The sequence below is a fragment of the Talpa occidentalis genome, unplaced genomic scaffold (genome assembly GCF_014898055.3).
Source record: "Talpa occidentalis isolate TD23 unplaced genomic scaffold, MPIMG_talOcc4v2.1, whole genome shotgun sequence".
NCBI classification, from domain to species: Eukaryota; Metazoa; Chordata; class Mammalia; order Eulipotyphla; family Talpidae; genus Talpa; species Talpa occidentalis.
In genome coordinates this window covers 141,577,262-141,603,260 of record NW_026555331.1, presented here as the reverse complement: position 1 = coordinate 141,603,260, position 25,999 = coordinate 141,577,262, and the positions used below count along the sequence as shown (strand labels likewise).

Below are 25,999 nucleotides of genomic sequence, written 5' to 3'. Positions count from 1 at the left end.
CCTCAAAGTAAAATCCTGAGGGGAGCTGGGAAGAATGAGACTATGTTCATCTCTCACAGGTCTTCCATTCCCAAAGCACCCCTGGGGATGCCAACCTGCAACCCCCTTGAGTTATTAGGTAGCTATGAAGACAACCTGTGCCCAGGCACACCAGTGGAGCCCATCAAATATATCTGCCTTCTGTCAGGCCCTGTGTGGCACCTCAGAGGGGGGCATTTCTATAACATGGGTGTGCAGGGGGTAGGGGGGTGTTGAGTCCACCTCAGGGCTGGAAGCTCTACTTTAGCCTGTGTCAATCAGTGGAGCATCTAAACCATGCCTAGGTATAGAAAACCAAGGAATGGCTTTTCTACAGATTGAGAGTAGAAAGAAAGAAAAAAATTAAAAGCCCGTGAGGAATAGTCAGTCCATGTTTCTACTGACACATGTGCAGTTCTGTTAGGATCAAGTACCCCATAAAATTCAACCCCGTTTTTCTACGGAACTATCCTACGGTCCAATAGTTCTCACCATGGAAATGTCCCCTGGCACTCAGTTTACATTCTGTATGTTTGCCTGCGTTACTCGCCTCTAGTATTTGGAAAGTAAATGATTCCTTTAGTTCACATTTGAATATTAAAAAATGACTATAAAGTCTCACGCATGGTTCCCAAGTTTAGTATTCGCACCTCCCCGACCAAAGCCTTCTGACCTGCAGTACTGACCGCTGTGTGCAGCGCTTTCCTAGCCCAGCGGGCACTGCCAGACCTGTTCTTGATCCCTCGATAAAAACACAGTTGTCCCTACAGAGGTATTCGCTTAATTTTACTGGGGAGCCCCTTTTTGACATCAGCTCTCTGGACTGCCCCTCAGAAAGTGCTCTGCATTAAAGCCATGCCAACGCCTGAGGGACCCTAACTCTTCTGAGTGACTCACTTTACAGTGACAGTTTCATTCTGTACCATCCTATCTCCGAAAAGGTTAACATCTGTTTCTGTGCTTATTTCCAAACATGCCAGTTTTTCCAGAAAGCCCCAAAGTTTGCCTCATCTGAAGTCCTTCATCACTGCAGATGCTCTGCTTGGGCCTCCCACCCGTTTGTCTGGTGTTGGGGTGCACACGTGTCCCACACTCGAGGCGGCATCCCAGATGCTGCCTTGCCAGAGCTGGGCAGACAGTGATGATCTGTGATGAGATGTCGTTTTGTGCAGCGCAGCCAAAAATAGTGCTGGCCTTTTTCATTGCCATATCACGTTGCTAACACATATCTAATGTGTGTCGTTTATCGCCCCCGAGAGACCGGCTATTTCGTGCTGAGCTTGCGTCATTTGCTGTAGTTCACTTGGCGGCAGCCCTAGCTGCCTTAGATGGAATCACACCCAAAGCGGTGGATTTTACTGTCGTTCACTTTACATTTTCAAAACCCTCTAAAACTCTTAGCTGGCTAATCAAAAAAAGATTCATGTCACTCACTGGTGTGACTCAACTCTTTGGCAACACCAACAAATACCTCTGGGAAATACAGAACGATTAAAAAAAATCTGCACCTTTTAATGCTATAAAATTTGCTGTATCCTCTCAGTGCAGGGTTGAAAAATATTAAATCATGAAGACAATCCTCCTGTGACGGGCCATCACCTTTTTTTCAACACCCGGTTGAATTACAGGCATCAATTTCACCACCATTTTTTTCATCCTTCTACCACGATGCAAAAGTATATATAAAACATCAGTAGCTGAATATGAACTGTTAAACAGTTTAAGAGCGAGTCCTAAATAACACACTTTCTCAGGACCCTTGAAGTTAGGAAGGACTACTTTGTGACTTTGTACAACTTGGTGACTTTCCACTAACCACTTCTTTCTCTTGGATACCCAAGAGAAGGAAGAGGAGGAGACTGCCCATCCTCTGTGATCAGTCTGTGATCCTCACTGTGCCCATCCTCAATGATCAGTCCCCATTATGGCGTAGGTTAGGCTAACAGTGGGATTAAGAGGAAAATGTCCTACTCCCTCCCCTTCCCCGCCCCCCGTAGTGTGTCTCTGGTTTATAGTTGCTCATTGATTTTGATTTTTACTTTATTATAATTAGTATTTTTCCTGGTCCCTTATTTAGGATTTCTAGATTCCTGCTATGAGTGAGACCATCCGGTATTTTTCTTTTTCTTTCTGGCTTATTTCACTGAGCATGATCCCTTCCAGCTACATCCATGTTGCTGCAAATTGCATGTGTTTATCTTTTTTGATTGCTGAGTAATATTCCATGGTGTATATGTGCCGCATCTTCTTGATCCAGTCATCTATCAAAACAAGGGGGTGGGGGGGTGGGACTTGTATGGGGACTATAACCAAGATGAAAATGCATACATTGTGCAAAAATGAAAAATGATGTAAAAAATATATAAAATTCAAAAAATAAAGAGCAAATTAAAATAAGTTATAGTTAAATTTTTTAAAAAAAGAGGGAAATGTCACATCACCTCAACTTCACCTCAAAAACACCTCAAGAAAAAGTATTTTTCTCATGACTGGCCCAGCATAGAATATTCAGCACTTTCTGTCTTTGTTGGGGTGCAAAAGAAATCATCCCATACCCCTCTGGGTTCTTTTTGGTCTGGACAAGTAATCAAAACGCTGTCAGATGGGACAACAAAGGAAAAGCAATCAATCTGAAAATATATGTAAGAAGATGTTTGGGGACATGTAATATTTTGGGACCTGGGGCATCAAGGACAGAGAAGGAGACACCATATGACTGACAACGAGGGGGTATTCTCATCCTTACTCTGAAAGCTGAGATTCTTCAATCGTTTTTACTGATAAACCTAGAACTAGATGAGACCTCCCCACCCTGCCCCAAACTACATTCTTACAGGTCATAGAAGGGAAAGCAGGGTTTGCTTCTTCCAATAGGTAAAAGCAAGAAGCTTAGGATATGATGATCTCATCTTCAGTTACGGAAGGGCAAAGGATTTAGACAACAGAAGCTTCTCAGCCTTGGGCCCTCACTGGCCCCCACACAAAACCATCTGTAATGGCAACAGACTCCCAAGCTTCACGGGGCCTTGACTGACCTCTAGCTTCCATGCCAAGGTGACAAGAGGCTGACTCTAGGCCTACTGAGTAAAGTCTATCAAAATCTTTTGGGGAGACTTACCCCACATTCCCCTTGCTCCCTGTCTGAACTACTTTCAGTTCCTTTACAAATTGTCCATATCGCCTAAGGAATCACCAGCTTCTCACAGCCACTACCCTGACCTGAGCAGGTTTTGGGTCCTGCTTCAACTTTATACCTTATCACTTCCACACAACAACCAAAAAAAAAAACCAAACAAACAAAAAACAGAAGCAAAGAAAGGCACAATGCAGCATCACAATAAGAAACTCCAGTCTGTTGGTGTTCACTTTTCCACTGTGGCAACTATGGAGAACTTTTATCCTCACCAGTAGCTGGGATGGTCCACCTGCACAGCTTCAACTTCTATCCCAGACAAGTAGAGGGGTCCCCTAAGTTTCTGTCTCCTGCCCCAACTTCTTCCTGAGTCTCCCAGGTGCAGTTCTAGCTACCGTTAACCAAATTCCATGGGAATTTTCTGCAAATACTGCAAATTTAACGAAAAGCACCATCTTCCTGATCCTAATTCCCAACTACCCAGGTGCCAAACATCACCCTGAAAATGTGTTTGCCTTCCCTAGAATCAGTGTTAAAAGGTTTTGAGAGTTCATTCTTTCCAAATCTCTCTCAGTTCTGTCCTCTTTCCTTGTGCCTACATGGTAATGCCAACACTTAAACTAGTTTAGTGCATTTAGAAAAATCTGTGGCCATTTAAAACTGAAAAAACAAATTTCTATCCAGTGACTGGCTGCTATTTTTAAACACGAAATCCTCCATCTTCATCATTTGAAAACATGGATAAGTATAAATAAACTTCCACACAGTTAATTAAATGCCTAGTGAGACAAATTTCTCAAAACAAAGTCTTCATTTTAAAAAGGTGCACTCAAATCATTTCAACTAAATGCATCAACTAAAAGAGTGTCACGGATACTCTGAAGTTAAGTGTCAAAGGGCCAAAGTATAACACAAAGTGAGCCTTTAAATCATGGACTTGGAAATTTTTAAGGACAGGTACATATGCTAACATACATGCAAATGCCAATTCTGGGAGGGAATTGTAATAAAAGCATTGCCCAGTCATAGAGAACACACAAGGATGTAATAAAAATACTCTGTCACACAGAGAAACACAGCGTGGGTTCTCAAACTGAAAAGCTTGTAGACTCCAGTTTGAGGACCAGGGCTGAGTTAAAGTGGTAGTGAGTACTATATCTATTCTAGGGAGGTGGGGCCAAAGTGGTCAATGTGGAAATTATGGCTGAAGAATGGAATATGAATGATATAAACTTTGATACAGCAATGCCAACATATAATGACTCAAAACCAGGGTGCGGGGTGGTGGAAAGGCAATGTCTCAGTGCAAGTGCTAATTGTATCATTTTTCATAATGACATCTTGACGTTCTTTAGGTACCTAAACACATCTAAAATATTAATGAGTAATATTTTAACTTTTCATTTTGAGAAACTTTGAAGAAATGTATTTTGCAATAACAAAATACTAATCTCAAAAAATATCCAGGGCATACTGAGATCTAAAACATCTATGGCACACTTGATTTAAAACTCTTCAGTTTCTTCATCTCTAAAATGGAGACAATATGAGAAATGGTAACTTAGAGAAAGGCCGGAGAGATTAATAAAATGTAAAACAGATGTTAGTGCTTGAATTTAAAGTGACAAAGTCTAATCACTGTAATAGTTTTCATAACCTCACTCATAGCAATTCCATGAAAGAACCTGTCTAAGTGTATCTTTACTCGTCTTGATTTTAATATGATCTAACTGATAAAATTCACTGAGCCAGGCTACAGGTAAATATTCTCCAATCAATTAGAATTGTAGGCAGGAAGAAAATGTTGGCCTTTATCTTGTGTCAAAGACCCAGCAACAATAATCTCATGCCAGTGTCTGACTGGTGGATTATTCTACAAAAGCAAACTTATAAACCACACCATGTTATGAAAGAGTGGGAAAAAAAAAAAAGAAAAGCAAATTTGTTGACACTCTTCCCACTGAATAGATGCTATTCTAAACCCCAACACACACACACATGAATCCAGGCTGCCCTTTTGACCAAAAGAATAAAGCAGATAGGATAGTATGTAAGTCCAAGATGGGCCTTAAGAGATCTCCAGTCTCTACCTTTGCCTTTTATTGATAGAACACTCCCTGCCGGAAGTCAGTTATTATGTAGGAAGTCCTACTACCCTGAGGCCACCATGCTGGGAAACCTTCTTGAACCTTCTAACCCAGCTGAGCCTTTAACTGAACCAGCCAAGTAAATGATCCCCGCTAATGCCACATAAAGCAGAAGCAATGCCCAGTTGAGCCCTCCCTGAATTGGTCATTCACAAAACTGTGAGCAAATAAAAATACCTGTTGCCTTCAACCATCACATTTCTTAATAATTTGGTATTCAGCAACAGATCATGAAACCAAAGGAATTTTCACTGTATTTGAGGATTTATGCACATGGCACACTACTTCCACAATCAGAATAGATTTAAGAAAAATAAATTTTAAAAAAGCATGATCAATCAGGAAACCTAACTATTGCTGCTCTAAAATCTCTGGTAGGCAAGAGCTTTATCAGTTGATGGTCACATCGCTTACTTTCATTTCACTCAAATCGCATGACACTCTCTACACCTAACCCCTCACCTATTATCACTAATCCCCATCACTTATGATCTCTTGGTCCCTTTGCTTTTACACCAAAGCTTGGTAAGCACAGAGCCTTTAACAACACACTGAAAGCATCAGTACTGGTAGGGGCCTGAGGAGCACTTGGCTTTTAACCATCCATCCTTTAAAATCTCACACAAACCAAACAGAAACGCTTTAAAAGGTGGTGTTAGACCTGCCATTTCTACCCTTGGGTTCTCTGGACTATGATCTAATCAGGTCCAAGGAGAATCTTCCTGGATAGCTTAGAATTTAAGGAGAACAGGCTTCAGACTACCTTCCTACTCTGGGGTGATCTATTTTCAAAAGTTTGCCCCAGGGCATCCAGATGCTTCCACGGTACCCACCTCGAATTTCATTGGGCATTATATACCTACATCTAGCCCCTCACCTATTATCACTGTGCTGAGCTCTTCTTGGCTGCCTATCAGTTCCTGCTGTAAGAACCAAGAGTGAATATAAAACAGAAAATTCCTGGTGCTGTAAAACTCATTCCAAGTGGAGGCGAATCTAAATTCACCTTCCAATGTTCACTTCTTGCTGCTCATTGGGCAGCACACTCTCACTGATGACACAGAGCAAAACCTCAAGGAGCAAGTCCCTTTCTGCAGATTCAATGACCGGGCTGAAAATATGGCTTGAATATACCACCCAAAATAAAGGCTATTCACACACTTTAAAGGCTAATAAAAAATTATTTCTGCATGAATAATCTCAAGTTATCTAGCCTAAAATACTGAAAAAAAAAAAAAAGAAAAGAAAAAGCTAATTTCAAGGTATGGAATCCTCAGCTAACCAAAATGTCAGATGAAACAAAAACCTAAGAATAACCTAGTTCCAGACATGCATTCAAAATAGAAATTGCAATTGTCTGCTTGAAAAATCCCTCCAGGTCATGGACCAGGACCAATAATATTTGTGGATTTTCTTATCTGACAGCAAACTTCAAGTTCTCTCTGCATGAGGTTAATTTTATCGCTGTTTAAACATTTATGTGGCAGTTAACAAAAGCAAGATGATTCTGCATCCTGTCTCTCTTATACTCTAGAAAAAGAATCGAGGCACCACCGTCGGAGGTGACCAGTGGAAACAGAACACGCCAACTCCCCCACCGGGTGTAACACACCAGGGCTTCCACATTTCAACAACAACAGCTAGCTGGGCAATTTTGTTTGGCAATGAGATATGAAAAAAATGAGCTATTGGTCATGCTCTTAACTACCCAGAGGATGGGTTTGCTCAACGTGAGCCTCTTATTTCCCATTACACAGAATTCACCGGACATGTGAGCTATCTTGTATTTCCAATGTACCTCAGTCTTCTACACTTGAAAATGTGCAGCCAACAGTATGACACGCATGTCACTGAGGAGGTGACATTTTGGAAGGTGCAGCTGCTGCTCAGGAGGGCAAAAACATGTATTTCTATTATCACAGTTTCCAAAAAGAGTGTAAAGCTGAAAAAGAAGTTCCACGGTGTGTGGTCACAGGGCTGAGACCAGGAGAAAACTCTTGACACCGTTACTGTGATGGCTGCAGCCTTGTCTCCTCGCTAACTGTCTGCAGACACAAACACACCGAGACAAATGAGCCTTCCAGCTTTGGGGCGCATTCTTTCTGCAAGGGAGAGCCCAGGTTCAGGAGCAAAAACCCGCGCAGTATTTCAAAGAGCAAATACTATTGTCCTTTCTGAGATTCAATAAATTAGATACTTACATTTTTCTACCAAAAAAAAAAGTTTTTGATTTAAAGGAACACTAGGCTGTGAACTCTAAACACTGGCACACCATTTCGCACGGTGTGCCATTCCACACCATTCCACACCATCCCACCACCTTCATTCATATTTAACTGTAGGTGTGGCGCGGGCCATTGCTACCCACGCTGTCTGACAAGGTCCGGGCATGGGGAAATTTCTGAAAAGTCACAAAGCTCCATAGCTGGCTCCTGCTACTTCCTTTCATTTGTTTGTGGCAGTTATTGAAACCATGGAAATTTTCTATAAGCTTTAGAATAACACAATGAGTGTTGGCATCAATGCCAGTTTCGGTAATGCACACCTCAGTAGTTTGGAAAAATGTACCTTCCAACATGATTGATAATCAAACAATTTCCAATAATTCACCACGTCCTCCAATTTGTAGTACAGTTACCATGAGTAACGTTGAGTTTTCTAACAAACCACACTTGATAGAAGTAATGGAACTGAACCTGGCAAAAGTCCCCCACAAGAGAAGGCCCTGAGTTGCCCCGGGAGGTGAAATGGTCCAAAAGAAACACACCACATAGGAGAAAAAGGAACTCTTGTGCACTGTTGGTGGGAGTGCAAACTGGTCCAACCACTATGGAGAGCTGTGTGGAGATTTCTGGACCTACTAAACATAGAGCTTCCATATGATCCAGCAATTCCACTCCTAGGTATTTACCCAAAGGACACAGAAACATCAATTCCAAAGAGCACCTGCACTCCTATGTTTATAGCAGCACTGTTTACAATAGCTAAGCTTTGGAAACAACCCAAATGCCCAAAAATAGATGACTGGATCAAGAAGATGTGGTACATATATACCATGGAATATTACTCAGCATTCAAAAAAGATAAACACATGCAATTTGCAGCAACATGGATGGCACTGGAAGGGATCATGCTCAGCGAAATAAGCCAAAAAGAAAAAGAAAAATACCGGATGGTCTCACTCATAGCAGGAATCTAGAAAACTTAAATAAGGGACCAGGAAAATGAATATAAGAAAGTGAAAATCAAAATCAACAAAAAACTATGAACCAGAGACACTTTTTGGGGGGTGGGGGGCGGGAGGGGAAGGATTGGGGTCAGAATGGGGCGTTTGCAATTGTATGGGGGAATATAAAAATAAAATTTAATATTTAAAAAAAAAAAAAAAAGAAACACACCACATACCCGGTTCCCGTGGTACTGGGACCCTTTGGTTCTATACAGGAAATAGAAGACCGCCCTCGATTTTACAATGCCTGCTAGGCCTTGTTTTAGTTACCTAGCTTGACTGCTTCAATCACGTTGTATTTAGCACCTGTTTCTATTTTCTGAATAACATACATCACCTAGGAAAAATATGTAACCAAGTGACCAAGTTAATCATAGACTAGGAAAATTAGAAAAAGGATTGTGCACTGTTAATGATCACTAATAATTTCTGAAACAATGTAAAAGCAAAATCACATGATTGCATGATGTAATGATCAAATAACAATTGCTGATGTATAAATAAAGGCCCACTGAGACCCTCAGCTGGAGATGTCTGCACCCTGATCAAGTGTCAGTGTCTCCTCACTACCTCATCTACCTCATTTCCCCTCCCCTCGTTCTTTCACTTTGTCTACACCATCTCATCCTTACGGAAACCCGGCCCCGGTCGGAGCTGGACTCTGGCACAGGTGTCTATCATCCTCAATTTTTTTTCAATCTCCAGGGTTGATCTTAATCTAAAGAGCATTCCACCAATGCGTATGTAAAAAGTCAACTGTGGCCCTGGTCATAAAGCCCTACTTGGAAACTTAAAACAAAAATCTTTTCTAAGCGCTCCATGTGAGCAAACATTAAATACCACCTTGCCAGAGCACCCATGTGTGCTGCTCCTGCTAGCCTTCGAACACTGAATTTAGTGGTAAACTGGACTCTGTTGCAGTGTCCAGTGAACTCTATCTTTTGTTTATCTTTATTCCCCAATACACAGTACATGGTTGGCCCTGATAATTTAACCCTTAACCATCATTAAAATAATCTGCATATCAGAAACCAGGCTGACAGATGGTTACACGGATTTTTCTAAGACGTCTGAAGGACTTATAAATCCTTTGCTCTCTTCTTTGTATTCCTATACAGCCCCCATAAAAGGCCATCTTCTCTATTTCACCAGGAGACAATACCGCACCTGATCTAATCCAGAGACTCTCCATGAGCCTCCACAGTGGTCTCCCTGCCTTAGGCCCCAGACTCTCCACTTAGCCCTTGTTACGACTAACACCCGAATCTTGCTATAAACAGATTCTTTATCCACAGCAATTCTCATTTAGAAGGCTGGAATGGGGCTAGGGATGAATCTCATTTAGAAGGCTGGGATGGGGCTGGGGTAACAGTAATGTCTACACAGTTACTAAAAACATTAGTTGAACGATAAACCACAAATTCCTCAGACAATGCTAAAAGCCTTTCAGAAGCCCGCACCCAAATAGACTGACCCAAACTTAGCTTCTAGTCCCCAGAACAGACCTTCAGGTACAGCTATTCCTCCTTCTTACTTATCCCTCAACGGCCTTGCCATTCATTCCTGTTGCGTCCCTTGCCAACATCCCTCATTTGTCATTCCACCTAGTTGGTGTATCCAAACGCCCCCCCAACCCCAGATCCTCAGGGGATCCAGCTCATCACAAACCTCAAAAACCTTTCAATGTCTCAAAATAACATACCACACCATGCTACCCCCTGTTCCTACATTGAGCAGCATGAGTTCATGTGTGCATTTGGGTGGCTGTAAACCTGTTTATGTTTGACCGAATATCCTAATACTAAGCAGTGATCTATAGCTAAAAAATTTTGAGGGAACTAGAAAACACAGGAAACTGAAAACTATTTTAAAAGTTGTATATTCAACAACATGCTAATGGCTAATAATTCTGTCTGGTGCAATTTTCATTTCAGGTATTAATTTTTGTCAACTATTAAAAATCCTGGTTATGAGTCCACGTTTCTGCAGTATTTGCAAGTGCAAATGTGTGCTTGACATTGTAAATGCGTCGTTATTGATAAGCCACATGATGGTGTCACGCTTTAGAGTGAGTTTCATTCTACTAGGCTGTCAACTTACAGGTGGATCAGGCTGATACTGTAGAGATGCGGCTTGGACTTTGTTATGAGAGAGCTACAATGACCCACACTGTGTATCTAGAATCCCCCATTCCTCAACTTAACACCTTTCTCAACTCATATCTGAAAGCACAGGATGAACAGCAAGTTCTCCCCACAATGGACGGCCTGAACTCCAACACTTCTGAGACTTTGGCCACTTCTGCAATCTCTGTTCAGCTCACTGTCCCACAGTAGCAGCTCCCTGCCAAACCTCGTGGTATGCACAGCTCCATGTCTGACCAGGGGCTCAACAGTACTCTTCCGATTTCTGGGACTCCTCAAATCTCTCTTCTCCAATTATCCAAACCCACAAATTCTAGCCACTTTCACAACTCTGAATTCTAATCTCTGTTTCCTCTGCTCAGACAGTCCACTGCTGTCTAGATTTTATGTCCCTACCCCACAGTTTGCTAACTGGGAGATCTGGAACTCATTCCATGTGTTCTCTTCTCTCCACTGACTGTGAAAAGTGCCTGAGTCCATTCAGTTTTAGAGTTGCTTACAGCAGGAGGTAAACTTCACCATGGCCAGAAACAGAAGCCCCTAAGTCTGACTATTTTTGACATCATTTTAAAATCTACTATTGGGACTTCCCTGAGGGCACAGGTGGTTGTGCACCATGCTGTGAAGCTGTCTGTAGCCTCTGCAGTGCAGGTTCGATTCCTGGCTGGCCAGGGAGATACCCACACGGCGTGGTAGACTTCTCCCGCTGCTCCCCTCAGCAGTGTCTTTGGTCTGTCTGCCTGTTCTGTTCCCTGCTCTGTCTCTGGTGAATCCTCTCACCCTCCCGCACATCTGGCCTGTACCCTGGTTCTTGTATAAATAAGTAAATCTTTAAAAAAATAAAATAAAATAAAATCTACTATCTTAGATTATCCTTACAATAAACCTGTGACCTGAAAAGCACATGAGTTCCATGACAGATTAGGAAACCGAGATAAAAATGTCAAATAATCAGTTTGTGATCAAGAAGAATTTCAATCAACACACAAATATTTATCAAGAACCTACCATGGGCACATGGTAATTAACTTGGTGGCAAAACAAACTCAGGGAATAGAGTTGCAACCTATGTTCTTCCTAATGAGCCATCAATAAAGCATAAAAAAAAATGTTTATGAAAGATTCAATCATTCAATCTACCAGGAAGGAACATGCCTATACTTTCAAAAATGACTATAATTTACATTCATGATTTATTTTTTCCTGCAAAGACTCCTATTTGCCATGAAAGTAATTTCATTTACGCTGTTATATTTTTCAATTCCCTACATATACTTAATTTTCTCATTAGTAGGTACTGTCTAACCAAGTCATTTCTATTTAACTAAGTTAAATTTGTTTCAGCTAACTCTTAATCGTATTTCTAATTTTCATCTGACCAAATCAAATGTATTTTCCTGGCACATGAAGATAAAATATAATAAAATCTCTAAACACCATCTCTGCAGCATCATACCAAACAGTAATATCATCCCTCTGATCTTCAACAAATCAAAGTGATACATTTAAGTCTTACAGATTTTTTTTTCTTCATTTCTCAAAACAAGCTCTTGACCTGTCATTTACCCCAGTATAGGCAAGAGTTGGTTGAAGCACAATGATCACAAAATTAGACTACAAGCATGAAAATAGTGTTTAAAATTGTTTTAACATTGATGACCTTAATATATGATTAATCCCATTGAAGTAAGACACACTTTAACAGAGTGGGACTCTACAACCTCGATTGCTACCTATTGAGAAACTGTTCATCATTTTTAAAGCCTGGCAAAAGAAAAGTTGGTTAGAAGGTCTTTTGAAGATGACAGAGGTTCATGACATCTACAGCATCACCTTTGAACAGCAACCTCACTTTCTCACTCTGTTTATGATTAAAGGAATATTCGGGGTGGCTGATTTATTGTTGCTACTGTTTCTTTGAATCAAGAAGGCGGCCTTTGGAGAAACACCTACCTGCAGAACATTTTGGATCTTCACCCACACATCTGCCATGTCATACAGCTTGACATCTTCTTGCTGGGTCAGGGGGGTCACCACAGTGTCTTGTAGGTATCCCAGGACCACAGAGTGCGCAGTGGCGACAGCATTAAACTTGTCAAACAGCAACTCCAGCAGTTCTAGAAGCAACCTAGTGAAGCAAACAAACAGCTAACATTTATACACAACCACACACGGGAAAATGGTTTCCACTGGCCTATAAGAAAATAAAACATGAAGTAGCAGAATACAATGTAAACAGCACAATGTTAGATTTCAACACATTTTATTTCAAGTAAAAGTAGGGTCTCAGAACTTTAGAAAACTCATCTAGGCCTCAGTTTCCTTGGCTATGTAATGGAAAAGATGTAAGAAAATGACAACAAACAAAAAATAAATAAGAACAAAGGAACTGACAAGACTAAGCCCTAGAAATACAATGGTTGAATTGAGGCTAAGGGGGTAGGGGGTTGGGTGGGGAGCCAATGGCTTATCTCAAGGACTGTGGGTGTCTGGATGGTGGGGGTGGGGAGGTAGCGTACATATGAAGTGTAAATCACATACAATATTACAAACCAATGCAGCCACAGTAAAGAAAAAATTAAAATAAAAACTAGTTATCAATTCACTAAAACAACAGGCAGTTCAATAAACACTTTTCCTTTTTAACATATTTCAGTGATAGCAGTACTACCACCCTGTGTCCCTACAGCCAGCTTCTCCCAGGAATTCAGGCAATTTTTCACACAACAGTTCAGATGTTACAAAGAATCTACAATTTCCTAGCAATAAATGGGGCACTTTGGTAAGCACACTAATCCTTTTAGTTGTGGGAAGCTGAGCTCAGTACCATTCAAACATGTGGCCTAAGTTGCCTGAAAAAAAAATCCACCCCTGCCAAGCAATCTCACTTTCACCACAGGGGGCAGCTTAGACATCCGCATTAACTCATTTTTCATAGTGAGAGATGCTGGACACATATGATTACATCAATTTTATAGACTCAAGGACACGAGATGAGGTTGCACAGCAGCGGGGCCTGGGACAAGGTTGATTTCCACGTCAGTGCGTTTAGCACCTTATCTACTAGAACACAAGTGTATTTTCAGTGCATTTAGCACCTTACCTTCAAGAACGCGAGTGTATTTTCCAAGGTGGGGAGGAGCTTTGTGCCGTGGATGCAAAGTAACTCCTCCATCACTGAGTCTTAAGTTTTACTCATCACCCAGGCTCGACTCATTTTTCCTCCTCTCAACTCTATAGCATTTCACCCCACTCCTAAGGAGCTTCTCACATGTGGCTCCCCTGTGCCATGCAATAAAAAAGCAAACCACATTTATTTACAGTCAGAGAGTTTACCTCCTTTCTTTTATTAGGCTTTTGGTGCAGGCACTGCTTTCCTACGTGTCTTTATTCTCAGGAGCAGTTAGAATAGTGATCAGCAAATATTAGCTGAAGGATGTAATATGTGTACCATGAATGACTATAGAAAATTTTGTAATGGGCCCTTTATTTTGTATTGTTTGCCTCTTGTTTCACATTTCATAAATAGACTTATAAACCATCCAAGAGGGTAGAAAAGGAAAGCAAAAGAGCTGGTCAGCAGTGTCAATTAACAAGATTTTCTTACCATAAATAAGAGGTTCTAACTACAATCTCATCAAAATGTATAGCATATTATCTAGTCCTATGGCTTCTTTATAGCCCAATTATTATAATTAATGTGCCAACGTGACAGCCAATAACTATCTTACGGTAAAACCCTAATATCTATTTGACATTTTCATTTAGATGAGACAGAATCGATAAAAATTTATGCAGTGCTCCCAGTCTAGAATATACATATATAATCCAGAAATTACATATTGTAATTGTAGATAGGAGCCATTCTACCTTTTGAATGACTTCTTTTATCTTTAAAGGTCAGTTCATATTTATATTCAGATGTATCTAAAACAGTTCTTTCTCATCCACGTTACTGGAAAATTCCTCAAGAATCAGAAGAGATAGTTACAGAGGAGAGAAGCCGTGTCTTACATAATAGGTGAAATACTTAATTCAATGTAGAGAACCACACCAAGAAAACACCTGATGAAGTTTGCACTTTCCAAATAGAGATTTATGCTGAGCATGGGTGCCTGTGTCTCCTAAATATCAATCCACAGACCCTAATGTGTTTTTCAGTGGTAGATGGCAGATTAAAAAAATGGAACCATGTAAAGACTTTTCACAATGTTATATCTGTTATTTTTTGTACCCTCTTGGTAAAAAAAATCTTAGTTATTTTCTGTCATGATGACAGTTACATTGCCAAAAAATCCTTACCTGACAAAACTTAATAACCATTCGTTATACCCCAACACTCTGATATCATACAGTCAGAAGCCTGAGGAACACTGGTTTCCAGCTTCCCAATGATATCAAGTCCTAGGTCCAGGCCCACAAACCAGCAATGAAGCAGCAAATGCTGGCCAAACAGCAGCAACTGTAAAGGAGAGGTGCTGCTGACTGGTATGTCCAGGGCCGCCAAGCTTATCACCGCAGACTTTGACTGCCAGTAAAAGGGCAACTCAGCACCCAGAGGCAGTGCTCTATCTAGAAAAAAGAACTAGTGGGAAAGTGACATGTTAGGTGAGATCCAGGGTGTTTAAGATCACGGAGATTACAATCCCTTGATAAAATGTGGATGTCAGGCCAATTTCCGGCACTCCTGGATGCTCAAGGTGAAGGCAGACCTGTCTTAGGTCCATCATAGATGCAAGACATGCTACACAGGAAAGAGAGGGCAATCCAGTGTTAGCTGGGAAGAGACAGGCCTGAGGTTGAGAGATTCTACTTGCAGTTCTGCCTACACAGAAACATCCACCTTACTACAGCCCAATCATGGCACTATTAATAAAACTCATTGCTCTGACATCAAGATTAGAAGTCTTTGTGCTACCAAGGATGCCATCAAGAAAGCCAAACAACAACCCACAAAATGGGAGCAAATGTCTGCAAGTCACAGATCTGGTAAAGTCTTTATAATTGGAATATTTAAAGAATTCTTACAACTCATAATAAAGACAAACAATTTAAAAATGGACAAAGTGTATGAAAAGACATCTCTCCAAACAAGATAGATGAGTGACCAATAAACAAACAAAAAAGCTGTTTGACATCATCGGCCATCACAGAAATGCAACTCAAAACCATCTGGAAAGAGAGACACTGGGTCTGGATATGGACAAGCTACGACTAAGTGCTATGGACTTAGCTACTCGGAGACACAAGTCTGAAGCTCAGAAGAGAGACTGATATTAGACGTTTTAAAAGCGATAAATATTTGAGTGGATGAGATCACCCAGGGATAATATGCAGAGCAAGAAAAGCAAGCAAGGCCCAGAGCCAACATTCCCAGAAATAGCAGCGTTGAGAAGATGTAGAAGGAAGTCAGGAAGGAAAATTTTAGAAGACAAAGGAAAAGAGAATCTCAGCAGCCAAAGGTCAGGTAAGGTAAAAGAGGAATTTACAACTCACAGAGCCCCAGAGACCTTGGCCAGAGGGTATCAAGAGACACTCTGGAAGCTGAGCTCAGCAGTGCATTGAGGACTGAATGGCTAATCAGGAAAATAAAACCAAGGCCAATCACATGCTGTGCCAGCTTTCTTCATCATATACATTCTTTAAAAGAAAAAAAAAAGGAAAAAGACTGTACCCTGATGCATCCAAGAAAGAGATTAGGAATCCACTGACATACACAGGACATCCATCTGCCCTAGTCTGCTCCAATTTAAAACTACCAGAAAGAAATATGTTGTTAATATTCATATACATTCTCCAACTGCCCACACAAGAATGAGAAAATAAGTGTTTGCCTTTAGCTGTAGACATACTCAGGATGACCTACATACACAAAGTCTCACTAAAATCATCGCTCCACCCCACTCTCACCACAAAGCATTAAACCTGACTAAAGAAGAAATAAAACATTGCATTACAGTTATCTCGGGTACTCAAAGCCTATGAGACTTAAGGTTCTTACCACTGATCTAAGAGACAAAAGAACAGGCAGAATCATTAAATTACTGCACGATTCCTTAAAGTGAATTGAATTAGAAAGGCCTCATATACCCAATGGTCTAGGGTAGAGGCGAAAAAAGAAAAGGCCTCATCCAGGAATAAGCCTAAGGACCTGAAATTTTCAAGGAAATGTACTTTCTGCTCTTTATAATCTCTCTCTCTCTCTGTCTCTCTCTCTCTGTCTCTGACACTGACACACACACAAACACACAGAGGTTATTTCTAGGTGACTGAAAGGTATGTGATTATATGAAACACAATATCACCATTGGTGATGAATAAATAAACACAGAAGAAGAAATAGTGGTTCGGTGATGTGGTATGAACAGGGGTTCAAAGGCCTGGCACTGGGAACCCAGCTCTGACACCTGCCCTCTGCAGAACAGCATGTAGCACAGAAGCTGTAAAGGCCTTAAACTGTCCAAAATCTCAAGTTCTGCAAACACAAATTTTCCTCAATTAGACATTCCTAAGCACAAGTTGATCATGGAAATTATAAACAAAGATTTATATAGAAGTATATTTTAAAAATTTCAAAATAACCTTCATTTGCTTTCAGTACCTTTAACAGTTACAGGGGTTGGAAGGCCGCGGGCGGGTGAGAAACCAGAGCTCCTCCAGATGTTCCCACAGCCAGCTGCCTCTTCTTTCCTACAGCGCAGTCAGTCAAGTCGACTTGTATTGACTCCATAAGAGACAATGGCACCATTCTAATAAAACTCCCCCTTTAAGTGAGTTGGAGTTGGGTTCTGTCACTTATACAAAAAAGGGGCTGAATTCATGGAGTAGGAGCCAATTCCTCCATTCCTGCCATTCCTCCAAACAAAAGAGACAATCACGAGGGCCAGAGTGTGTGCCCCCCACCCCTTGGCTAGCCAGGGCAGCGTCCCTGCTTTAGTCGCCATGTAATCACACCTTGGTCTGATGGCATCATCCGATGCCCAGAATGGAGAAAACACTCAGCTGGATTTTATGGATGACTGAGTTCAGAGTAAAAGAATGACCCACGCAGGCATGAGTGTTAGAGTCTAGGATTAGACACCCCATCCTGGAGTCCTCGGCACAGAGCTGGTGGCCAAAGCTGGCATAATGAGAGATTCCGAAAATGGCCTGGGAGATGACAAGGACAGCAGGGAGGCTGACAACAAAGTCATCACCAAATGCCTCCTGATACGACACGGCAAGCGCTGTGCAAAGCACTTGTACCTGGATTATCTCCATCCTTGGGCCAAACCAATAAGGAGGGCTATCCCCTTTGTAGAGACAATGAAACTGAAGCCCAGAGATGGGGTATTAAGAAAGGACTCAGTTTTGAGACTGTTCTTTTTTAGAGGTGCTAAGGGAAAAGGCAGTAACTTAAGGGAAGAAGCAAAGAAGATACCAGTACAATCATTCCCTCCCCACCCACAATTTATTTTTCACAGTTTCAATTCACTGGTCAACTGCAGCCTGAAAATATTATTACATACAATCAGATGCATTAGATAGAAAGAAAACAGGCATCTTTTATTATAGTATGTTGTTATCATTGCTCTAGTTTATCAGAAGTTATTATTGTTAGTCTCTTGTTGTGCCTAATTTAAAAATTAAACTTGATCAACTATGGGTTCTTTGGCAGTGGGTGTGGGGAGGTAACATACATCTGAGCAAGTGTGACCCTATTCCCCTAAATCACATGCAGTGCTATGAAGCAATGTTACCTCAATTAAAAAATGTTTTAATCAAACTATCAGAGGTGAGTGTGTACAGAAAAAAGACATGTGTACATAGAATTTGGTACTACCTGTGGTTTCAGGCACCCACTGGGGGTCTTAGAAGATGTCCCCTGAGGACTAAGGGAGACTGCCATCTTGTATCGTACAAGGGAAACCACAGCTGGAAGGAATGCCCACGGAGCTATCTACACTGCCTCTCCTTTCTCAATGCAAGCTGGTTTTACCCCTGATCTTTATCAACACGAAACATGCAAAAGGCTCATATAGCCATTTTGCTTAATCTGGTAGATACTCCTCAGGCCTTAGTCAAGTTAGTGCAGTACTTGTTCCCACTGGCCAGTCCTTGAGGTACTGCCCTCTACCAGTCCCACAACCCTCTACTCTTCTGCTTTCCTCCTACCTCTCTGCTTGCACCTTCTCAGGAACCTACCTCAGCTGGTTCCTTAAACGCTGTGAAACTTTCTCAGTCCTCCATCCCCTCTGGGGTAGCCTATCGGCCACGCAGTCTTCAATCTCCCACCTATGAGGAACTCCTGATTGTATCTTCTGGCCAGATGTCTCCCTGGAACTGTAGACCTCAAAGTGACCATGTCTTAAGTGGCACTCATCATATTCCTCCCCCAAACTACTTCTTCACGTTCCCAAATCAAGGAATGGTACCACGTGCCCCCCAAAATGATCTCCAACATCCCCCCTACCTCAAATTCTATCCATCACTGAGTTCTCTCTCCTCCCCTCGCCCCCAGCTCTCAAATGCGCCTATTTCACACCACTGGCACTGTACCTACACTAAATGGAGCCCTTATCAGCTCTTCTCGGGATTATTAAAACAGCCCTCACACTAATCCCCTTTCCTCCAATCCTTGCCTCTCGCTCTCTAGACTATAAACTCAGACAGTAAGGACTTTGTCTGACTTATCATTGTATTTCATCGTTGTATTAATATTTAGCAATGACAGGCAGTACGTGAATGTTAAATGAAAAAAATTTAAAAAATGAGCCCCAGCAGGTGAAAGAGGTATAGACCTGATTACAAATAACAAGTGGTAAGGAAAAATGATAGATTATAACGTCCTGGCTTTAGAAGCCCAAAATGAAAAGCATTTCATACAAAACTATCCTCTCAAAAGATAGCCTAATCAGCCTAAACATGAGAACCTAAAGCAGCAGTTATAAGCTGAAAGATACAGATATTCAGAGTTAACTTTAATTAAATTGCAATAAAACCTATTTTGTTAAAAAAAAAAAAACAGAAAGGTATCAAGATAAGAAAAAGTATTTATTCTTTAAGCACACATCCAATTACCTGGCAGGTTCTGAAAACAGCCTTCTTAACAAAATGGTGATTACAAAAGGAGAAAGGAAGAAGTGGGGGGTGGAGGGTGGAAATTAGATGTGGGTGGTACTCAGTGTCAGAATATAAATGTCAACAACCACTGCCGCCCATCTGAAACCAATATAATGTTATAAACAATTGTTATTGCAATAAAAATTCTTTTGAAATAAAAACAGTCCTTTCATAGATGTAGGTACATGTTGCTCATTTCCCAGGTCTTCTAACTCCCTACTGGCAGCTGTGCCTATATAGCTCATCTTCAAGAGCGACAGTGAAGAAAGGCAGAAAGAGAAAATGCTAAGGAGCAGTCACATTTGCAAAAAGTGTCTATGGTATAAAGCTGTATCAAGCTGTGAAAAATGTTCAATATTTAAGGTGAGATACAACTATATGAATCTAAATTTAACATCCAGGGAACCTTGAATTAGCCATTTGGCTGGAAAATCCAAGTTTGCAGCCAAGACGTTGCCTTACTTGGTCACAAAGCAAAGACACACACACACAAGGTAGGAAATCAGTTCTGTTCTGTTACTTATCTGCTGAGACCTTAATATTAGGGTTCTGCATTTTCCCACTGACAAAAAAAAGACAATAATCGCAGAATACTTTGCTATCATTATACTATAAAAAGATCAGGAAAGACTGAATTCTGAGCTTAGATCTCATATAAAAATTAAAAGAAATTATTTCCTATCAAAATGGTCTTACTTTTACCTGCCTCTTTCTCACATATTCATTTTCTTAATAAGCTTGGCTGAGCTAGTATTTTTCATTTCCAACAGGACATAGATCTCACTTAATCTTCAAGGTTATCTAACACCTACTTTTAAGGGATGGAGATAAGCTTCCCCACTTATTAATAACAATCTTCATGTTAAAAGAAGTTGCTATTTGAAGACTGCTGACTAATTCTCCATCTGCACTATGAAAAGAACAGGAAAAAAACTATTAGCAATAGAAGAGGAAACAGCAAAAATAAAGAGAATACTGAACTGGGTCCACCTTCCTGGGTCACATCTGTCCTTGTCAAGTCAGCCTCTCAAATACACAGTCTCCATGCTGTGTAGATGACCTTAAATGAACTATTTTTAATATATACCAAATTAATGACTAAAATTAGAAAATAAATCCATTCATCTTTTACAAGTCTTTCTCAGAGGAGTCTTCTAATAAAAGGTGTTGGGAAAACAGGACAGCCACATGCAAGAAACTGAAAATGAACCCTTTTGCTATACACAAAATCACCCTAAAGTGGATTAAAGAATTCAGTGTAATGCCGGAAACCATAAAGCATCTAGAAGAAGATATAGGAGTAGCTCCTTAACATGTTAGTAATGATTTTTAGACTTAAGAGCAAAAGCAAAGGCAACAAAACCAAAAATAAACAAGTGGGACCATATCAAATTAAAAGCTCCTGCATAGCAAAAGAAACCATCAACAAAAATAAAAAGCCCACTTAGGGAATGGGAGAAAATATATGTAAATTATAAATCTGGTATGGAGCTAATATCCAAAATATATAGTTAACCCAGACAATTCAATAACAACAAAACCAATTCTATTTAAAATTGGAGAGGGAAACTGAAACAACATTTTTCCAAAGAAGATACATAAATTGCCAGCGGGTACATGGAAAAAGTGCTCAACAGCACTAATCATCAAGGAAATGTAAATTTAAATGGCAATAAGGTGTCACCTCACTTCCGTAGAATGGCTATCAAAAAGATGACAGCTAACAGTGTTGGTAAGCATGTAAAGAAAAGGGAATCCTTGGACACTGTTGGTGAGAATTTAAATTAGTGCAGAAGCCTTGAAAAATGGTAGGAGGTGCCTCAAAAAAAAAAAAAAAATAGAGCAATGGAACCCAAAAGATGGAGCAATGGAACCAGAAGACCAGAAAAAAGACTAAAGAGAAATAAAAAGACTAGAAAGGTAATTACCAGATGCTGGAGAGAAACTAATCAACAAGTACAACCTCCAGTTATGTGGGGAATATCTTCTAGGGTCTAATGCTCCCACAGCAATTATGGCAACACGGTTCTATATACTTGAAACTTGCTCAGAGACTTGATTTCAAATGTTCTCACCCCCCAAAAAGAAATGGTAATTATGCAAAGTGCAGATGTTATCTAACACTATAGGACTAGCCACATTCCTTATCAACTATATCAAATCAACACCTGTATATCTTAAACTCACACAATCCTATATGTCAGGTATATCTTAATAAAGGTGAGGGTGGGGAGCTTTGTTTCATTCCATAGTAGAATGTTAGAATAATTATCACAACTCCATTTCCCAGAGAGGACAAGATTTTAGATGTATATTCTTATAAGAATATAAGCATGGGAATATAGGTTTAAGAATATAGGTGTATTCTAGTAAGTATAAGAATACATGCATATACACTTACTTGTACAAAATACATTGCATATTATTCTTAGTACAAGAATGTGCAGGGTCTCTAGGGGAATTGTTTGGGTAACTAAGTCATCAGTTTGGTACTCAAATGAGTTCATTAGGATCCGTTTACTCAGCTGCTGACCACACGTCTCACCTACATAGCTACACTAGAGGTCTGCCACTGAGCACAATGGAAGGTTTGGGTGAGAGAGGGCATATGTCAGTGGAAACAGTGCCCTTTGCCTGAGGAAAAATAAAAGCAGGCCCAGCAAATGAGTTAGGTATCATCTTTACATAAACCAGAAAGCAAAGTAACATGGTGGAAAGGTATCATGCACTTGTCATCTTCATTCCACCATCAATAAGCTTTGGGAACTGTCCAATTTCAGCTTTCACAGTTCCCTCAGTAAATCTGAGATTAATGATAATACCGCACTACCTGCAAAGACACCAATGGCAAGTCTCACTCACTGAGATTCCAGATGGCAGACTGCTTTGCAAAGCATAAATGCTACAAAACTCCTTGATGTCTGTGATGTTAGAGTGTTCTCAAACTTCCACAATCATAAGAATCTTCTAAAGCATAGCGCTCTGCCGACCCTGTACCCAGATGGTACAATCTAATCACCCCTCCACCACTGGGATGATTTGCATTTCTAATTCTCAAGTGACATTTGTGCTGCTGATCCTTAGACCCTCGTGTGAATAAGGCTGAGATTAAAAAATAAAATAAACGTTTCTTATTGAAAGTATTATCTTCTGTGCATCTTCTCCATATTCATTCATTAAACTTCTTGGCATTAATTACATGCCCAGCCTTAAATCTGGCTACCAAGACAAAGTTAACCCCCATCTCATGAACTCATGGTCAAGTCTGATTAGAGAGCATAAGAAAGGGATGGGCCAGGAGCTAGAGAATTCCTGAAGCTATTACATGGTAGCCTGAGAGATACACAAAGGGGCTTCAATCATATCTGACATCACTCTCCTACCTCACACCAAGGGAAGAAGAATTTCATTTGACACAAAGTTTTTTGTTTGTACAATGAAAAAGATTCAGTGTCAAACTGAGAATGGAGTTAATTTTGTATTATGACACCAACAGGGGAACAGAAAATGACAAGACCTAAGGCTGCTCCCACTGCCTGCAAATGAGAAGTGGCCTCAGTGCGGCATGAAGTCTGACCCCCAAATAACATTATCAATAACCCATGAAAAAGATTTTATCTATTGATCTCTTAACTGGTACAGTCTCTAATTTGCACCTGCAGAAGGAAACAGGAGGAATTACAAGCAATTTTTTTTTTAATCCTGATAAAAGTATACCAAGATTTAAGAAATGTATATTGAATAAGACCTCTGGCCTGTTCTACCCAGTGCCCTTGCAAGAGGCTACAACTAAAGGACAATATGCCCTCAGCATGACAGCTGCCCAACTTCATGTTTACAGAAGAGCTATTACCATTACATACATAACTGATTCACTTCACACGTTATGATGCTATTATCAATGAATTTATTTCAGTCTTACTAGAAAGTGCACAGGTTTGGGACCAGTACTACCTTCCATGAGAACGAGCTGTATATCTTAGTTAACCATTGATGTAATAATTCCCATATGTAAAGAATTAATTCCTTTCATTTGTTCTAAAATTATTCCAGGAAAGCTGCAGGGGATATATTCTAGTGGAGGAATAGTAGGATTTCTTCCATAAGTCCCTGGTTCATCCTATTCATATCTTTCAGCATTTAATAGTTGGGTGTATTTAAAGCATGTTCTCACTGATACGTGTAATCAAAAGTAGAGATTTAATCAAATGGAATCATAATCACTGAAGTTAAATTTACTTGCTTCCCGCTTGCTTTGATTCGCATTAACTACTCGTCTAAATTACATTGAGGCCCTTCCTGATTCCAAGCATGTCCAGGTGCTACATGCAGTGCTTGGGAATGGCTACCAGAAGCCACAAGGACGAATGCTTGACCTTGCTTCCAAGCTGCTCTTGAATGACTTTTCTGTAAAATAAAATGACCAACTCCACTAAGTTCTACATTTCAGATTCTTAGAAGCAAAGTAACAAATAGAAGAGATGAAAGGAAATGTTACTTATATGAAAATGAAACACATGCTTCACTCTAGCCGCAGGTGTAATGAAATCATGAAAAGTATTTCATTTATTTCTCTTCCCACAAACTACAAAACTAGGGCCTAAGCCTTCAGACTTTCTTAGATAAAATCATATTTTAAGAATGTCCTACTATATCAATATGCCCTCATTCTGAGATCTGGACTCTAATTTTTCAGCATTGCGAGCAATAATTCCATGTATTTCTATAAACCTACAGTCTTGTAGACTGAGAAACAGGGAGTGGGGGCAGGGTGGGGAAGGAGAGTTTTAGAAAACAAGGCAAATATTAAAAAACCAGGACTGGGAAATAAAATGATTCACTGTTAGAATATTCAGCAAACATTCCACTAACACTGACACTCAATTACATATATTAGAAGCAGAAATGAAAGGGGCATTTTCTCCACTGCAATAAGTGTAAAAAAAGTGATATCTGTTTAAAAGTTGTGTTGCCACTCCTTCAGATTCCAGAGGTATCAATCACATAAATATTAAGAAAGAGATTATATAAGTACTAGAAGCGTGGGAAATTTTATTTACCAAATAGACTGGGGAAGACCTAAGTTTTACACAAAACCAAGAATCTGTTAAAAAAAAATACACATACACATATATATCTTCATAAAATACAAAAGCAAATTTCTACATGGCTAGACATCATAAACAATCAATAGAAAAAGCAAGTGAGGGATATTGCAAAATAAATCCTAAAAAAATTAACTTTTAGCATATAAAGAGTTCTAGGGCCTCCCAGGTGGCGCAGCAGTTGAGCGCTGGGTTGCGAAGCTGCCCACAGCCTCTGCAGCGCCGGTTCGATCCCCTGCCACTGGTGAGGGTCCCACATGGCGCGCAGACCTCTCTTGCCACCTGCTGCTTTTTTAGCAGTGCATTTCGTCAGTCTGTCTGTTCTGCTCCCTGCTCTGGCTCTGGTGGATTCTCTCACCCTCCCATGCTTCTGACTGTGCCCAGTGCTTGTATAAATAAATAAATAAATCTTAAAAAAAAAAAAAAAACCCTTCAAAAAAAAAAAAGAGTTCTAGCAAATCAATAAAAGGGCACACTAGAAAAAAGAAATAGTTCAGTGAAAAGGTGATATTTAAATATTGTATTATTGAAAATTTTAATCATTAAAAATGTAAAGATGATAGGACAGAACCACTCTTCCTGTACCTATCACCCCCTTCAATAGTATCATTTTAATGGCAATTTTATCTAATCTCTAGCTATTCTCAATGCAGATTATTTTGAAGTAATCCATCCAGACATAAATGAGGTGTCTTAATAGTGAATTTTTTTGATTTGAAAGTTTAAGAAAAATACAAATGGAACCCACCTTGTAAATAACATTTTTCACCTAGCAGATTGGCAAAGATAACCTCTGAAAAGTTGGATTCTGTACCTCTAAATAATATACCGTGCTGTAACCCAATGCTACCTCAATAACAATCTTTAAAAAATATTTAATACAATCTGTTGGCAAGGGACCACAGGAATACTCCAACATTACTGATGACATGAAAAATTGGTATTATCTCTAAAAACACTTCTGGCAATGGCAATCATAATCTAACCACAAAGGTTAGCAAAATTTTGAAAATGACATCAAAATCTGCTTTATTTTTCACACAGCTGGAATAGCAACTGGTAAGTGCTATCAAATTAACAGAGGATGACAGCTACAACTAGTACACAATAATAAAGGCTTC

General features: G+C 40.1%; 1 protein-coding gene across 1 annotated transcript in view; it reads right to left on the bottom strand.

The window, feature by feature from the left end:
- The window catches only part of EXOC4 (exocyst complex component 4), a 668,442-nt gene that overhangs the window by 564,942 nt on the left and 77,501 nt on the right, over positions 1–25,999 (bottom strand). The window contains exon 7 of the mRNA XM_037513395.2: positions 12,625–12,799. Coding sequence (XP_037369292.2) covers positions 12,625–12,799 — 175 coding nt within the window. The remainder of the gene's footprint in view (positions 1–12,624; positions 12,800–25,999) is intronic.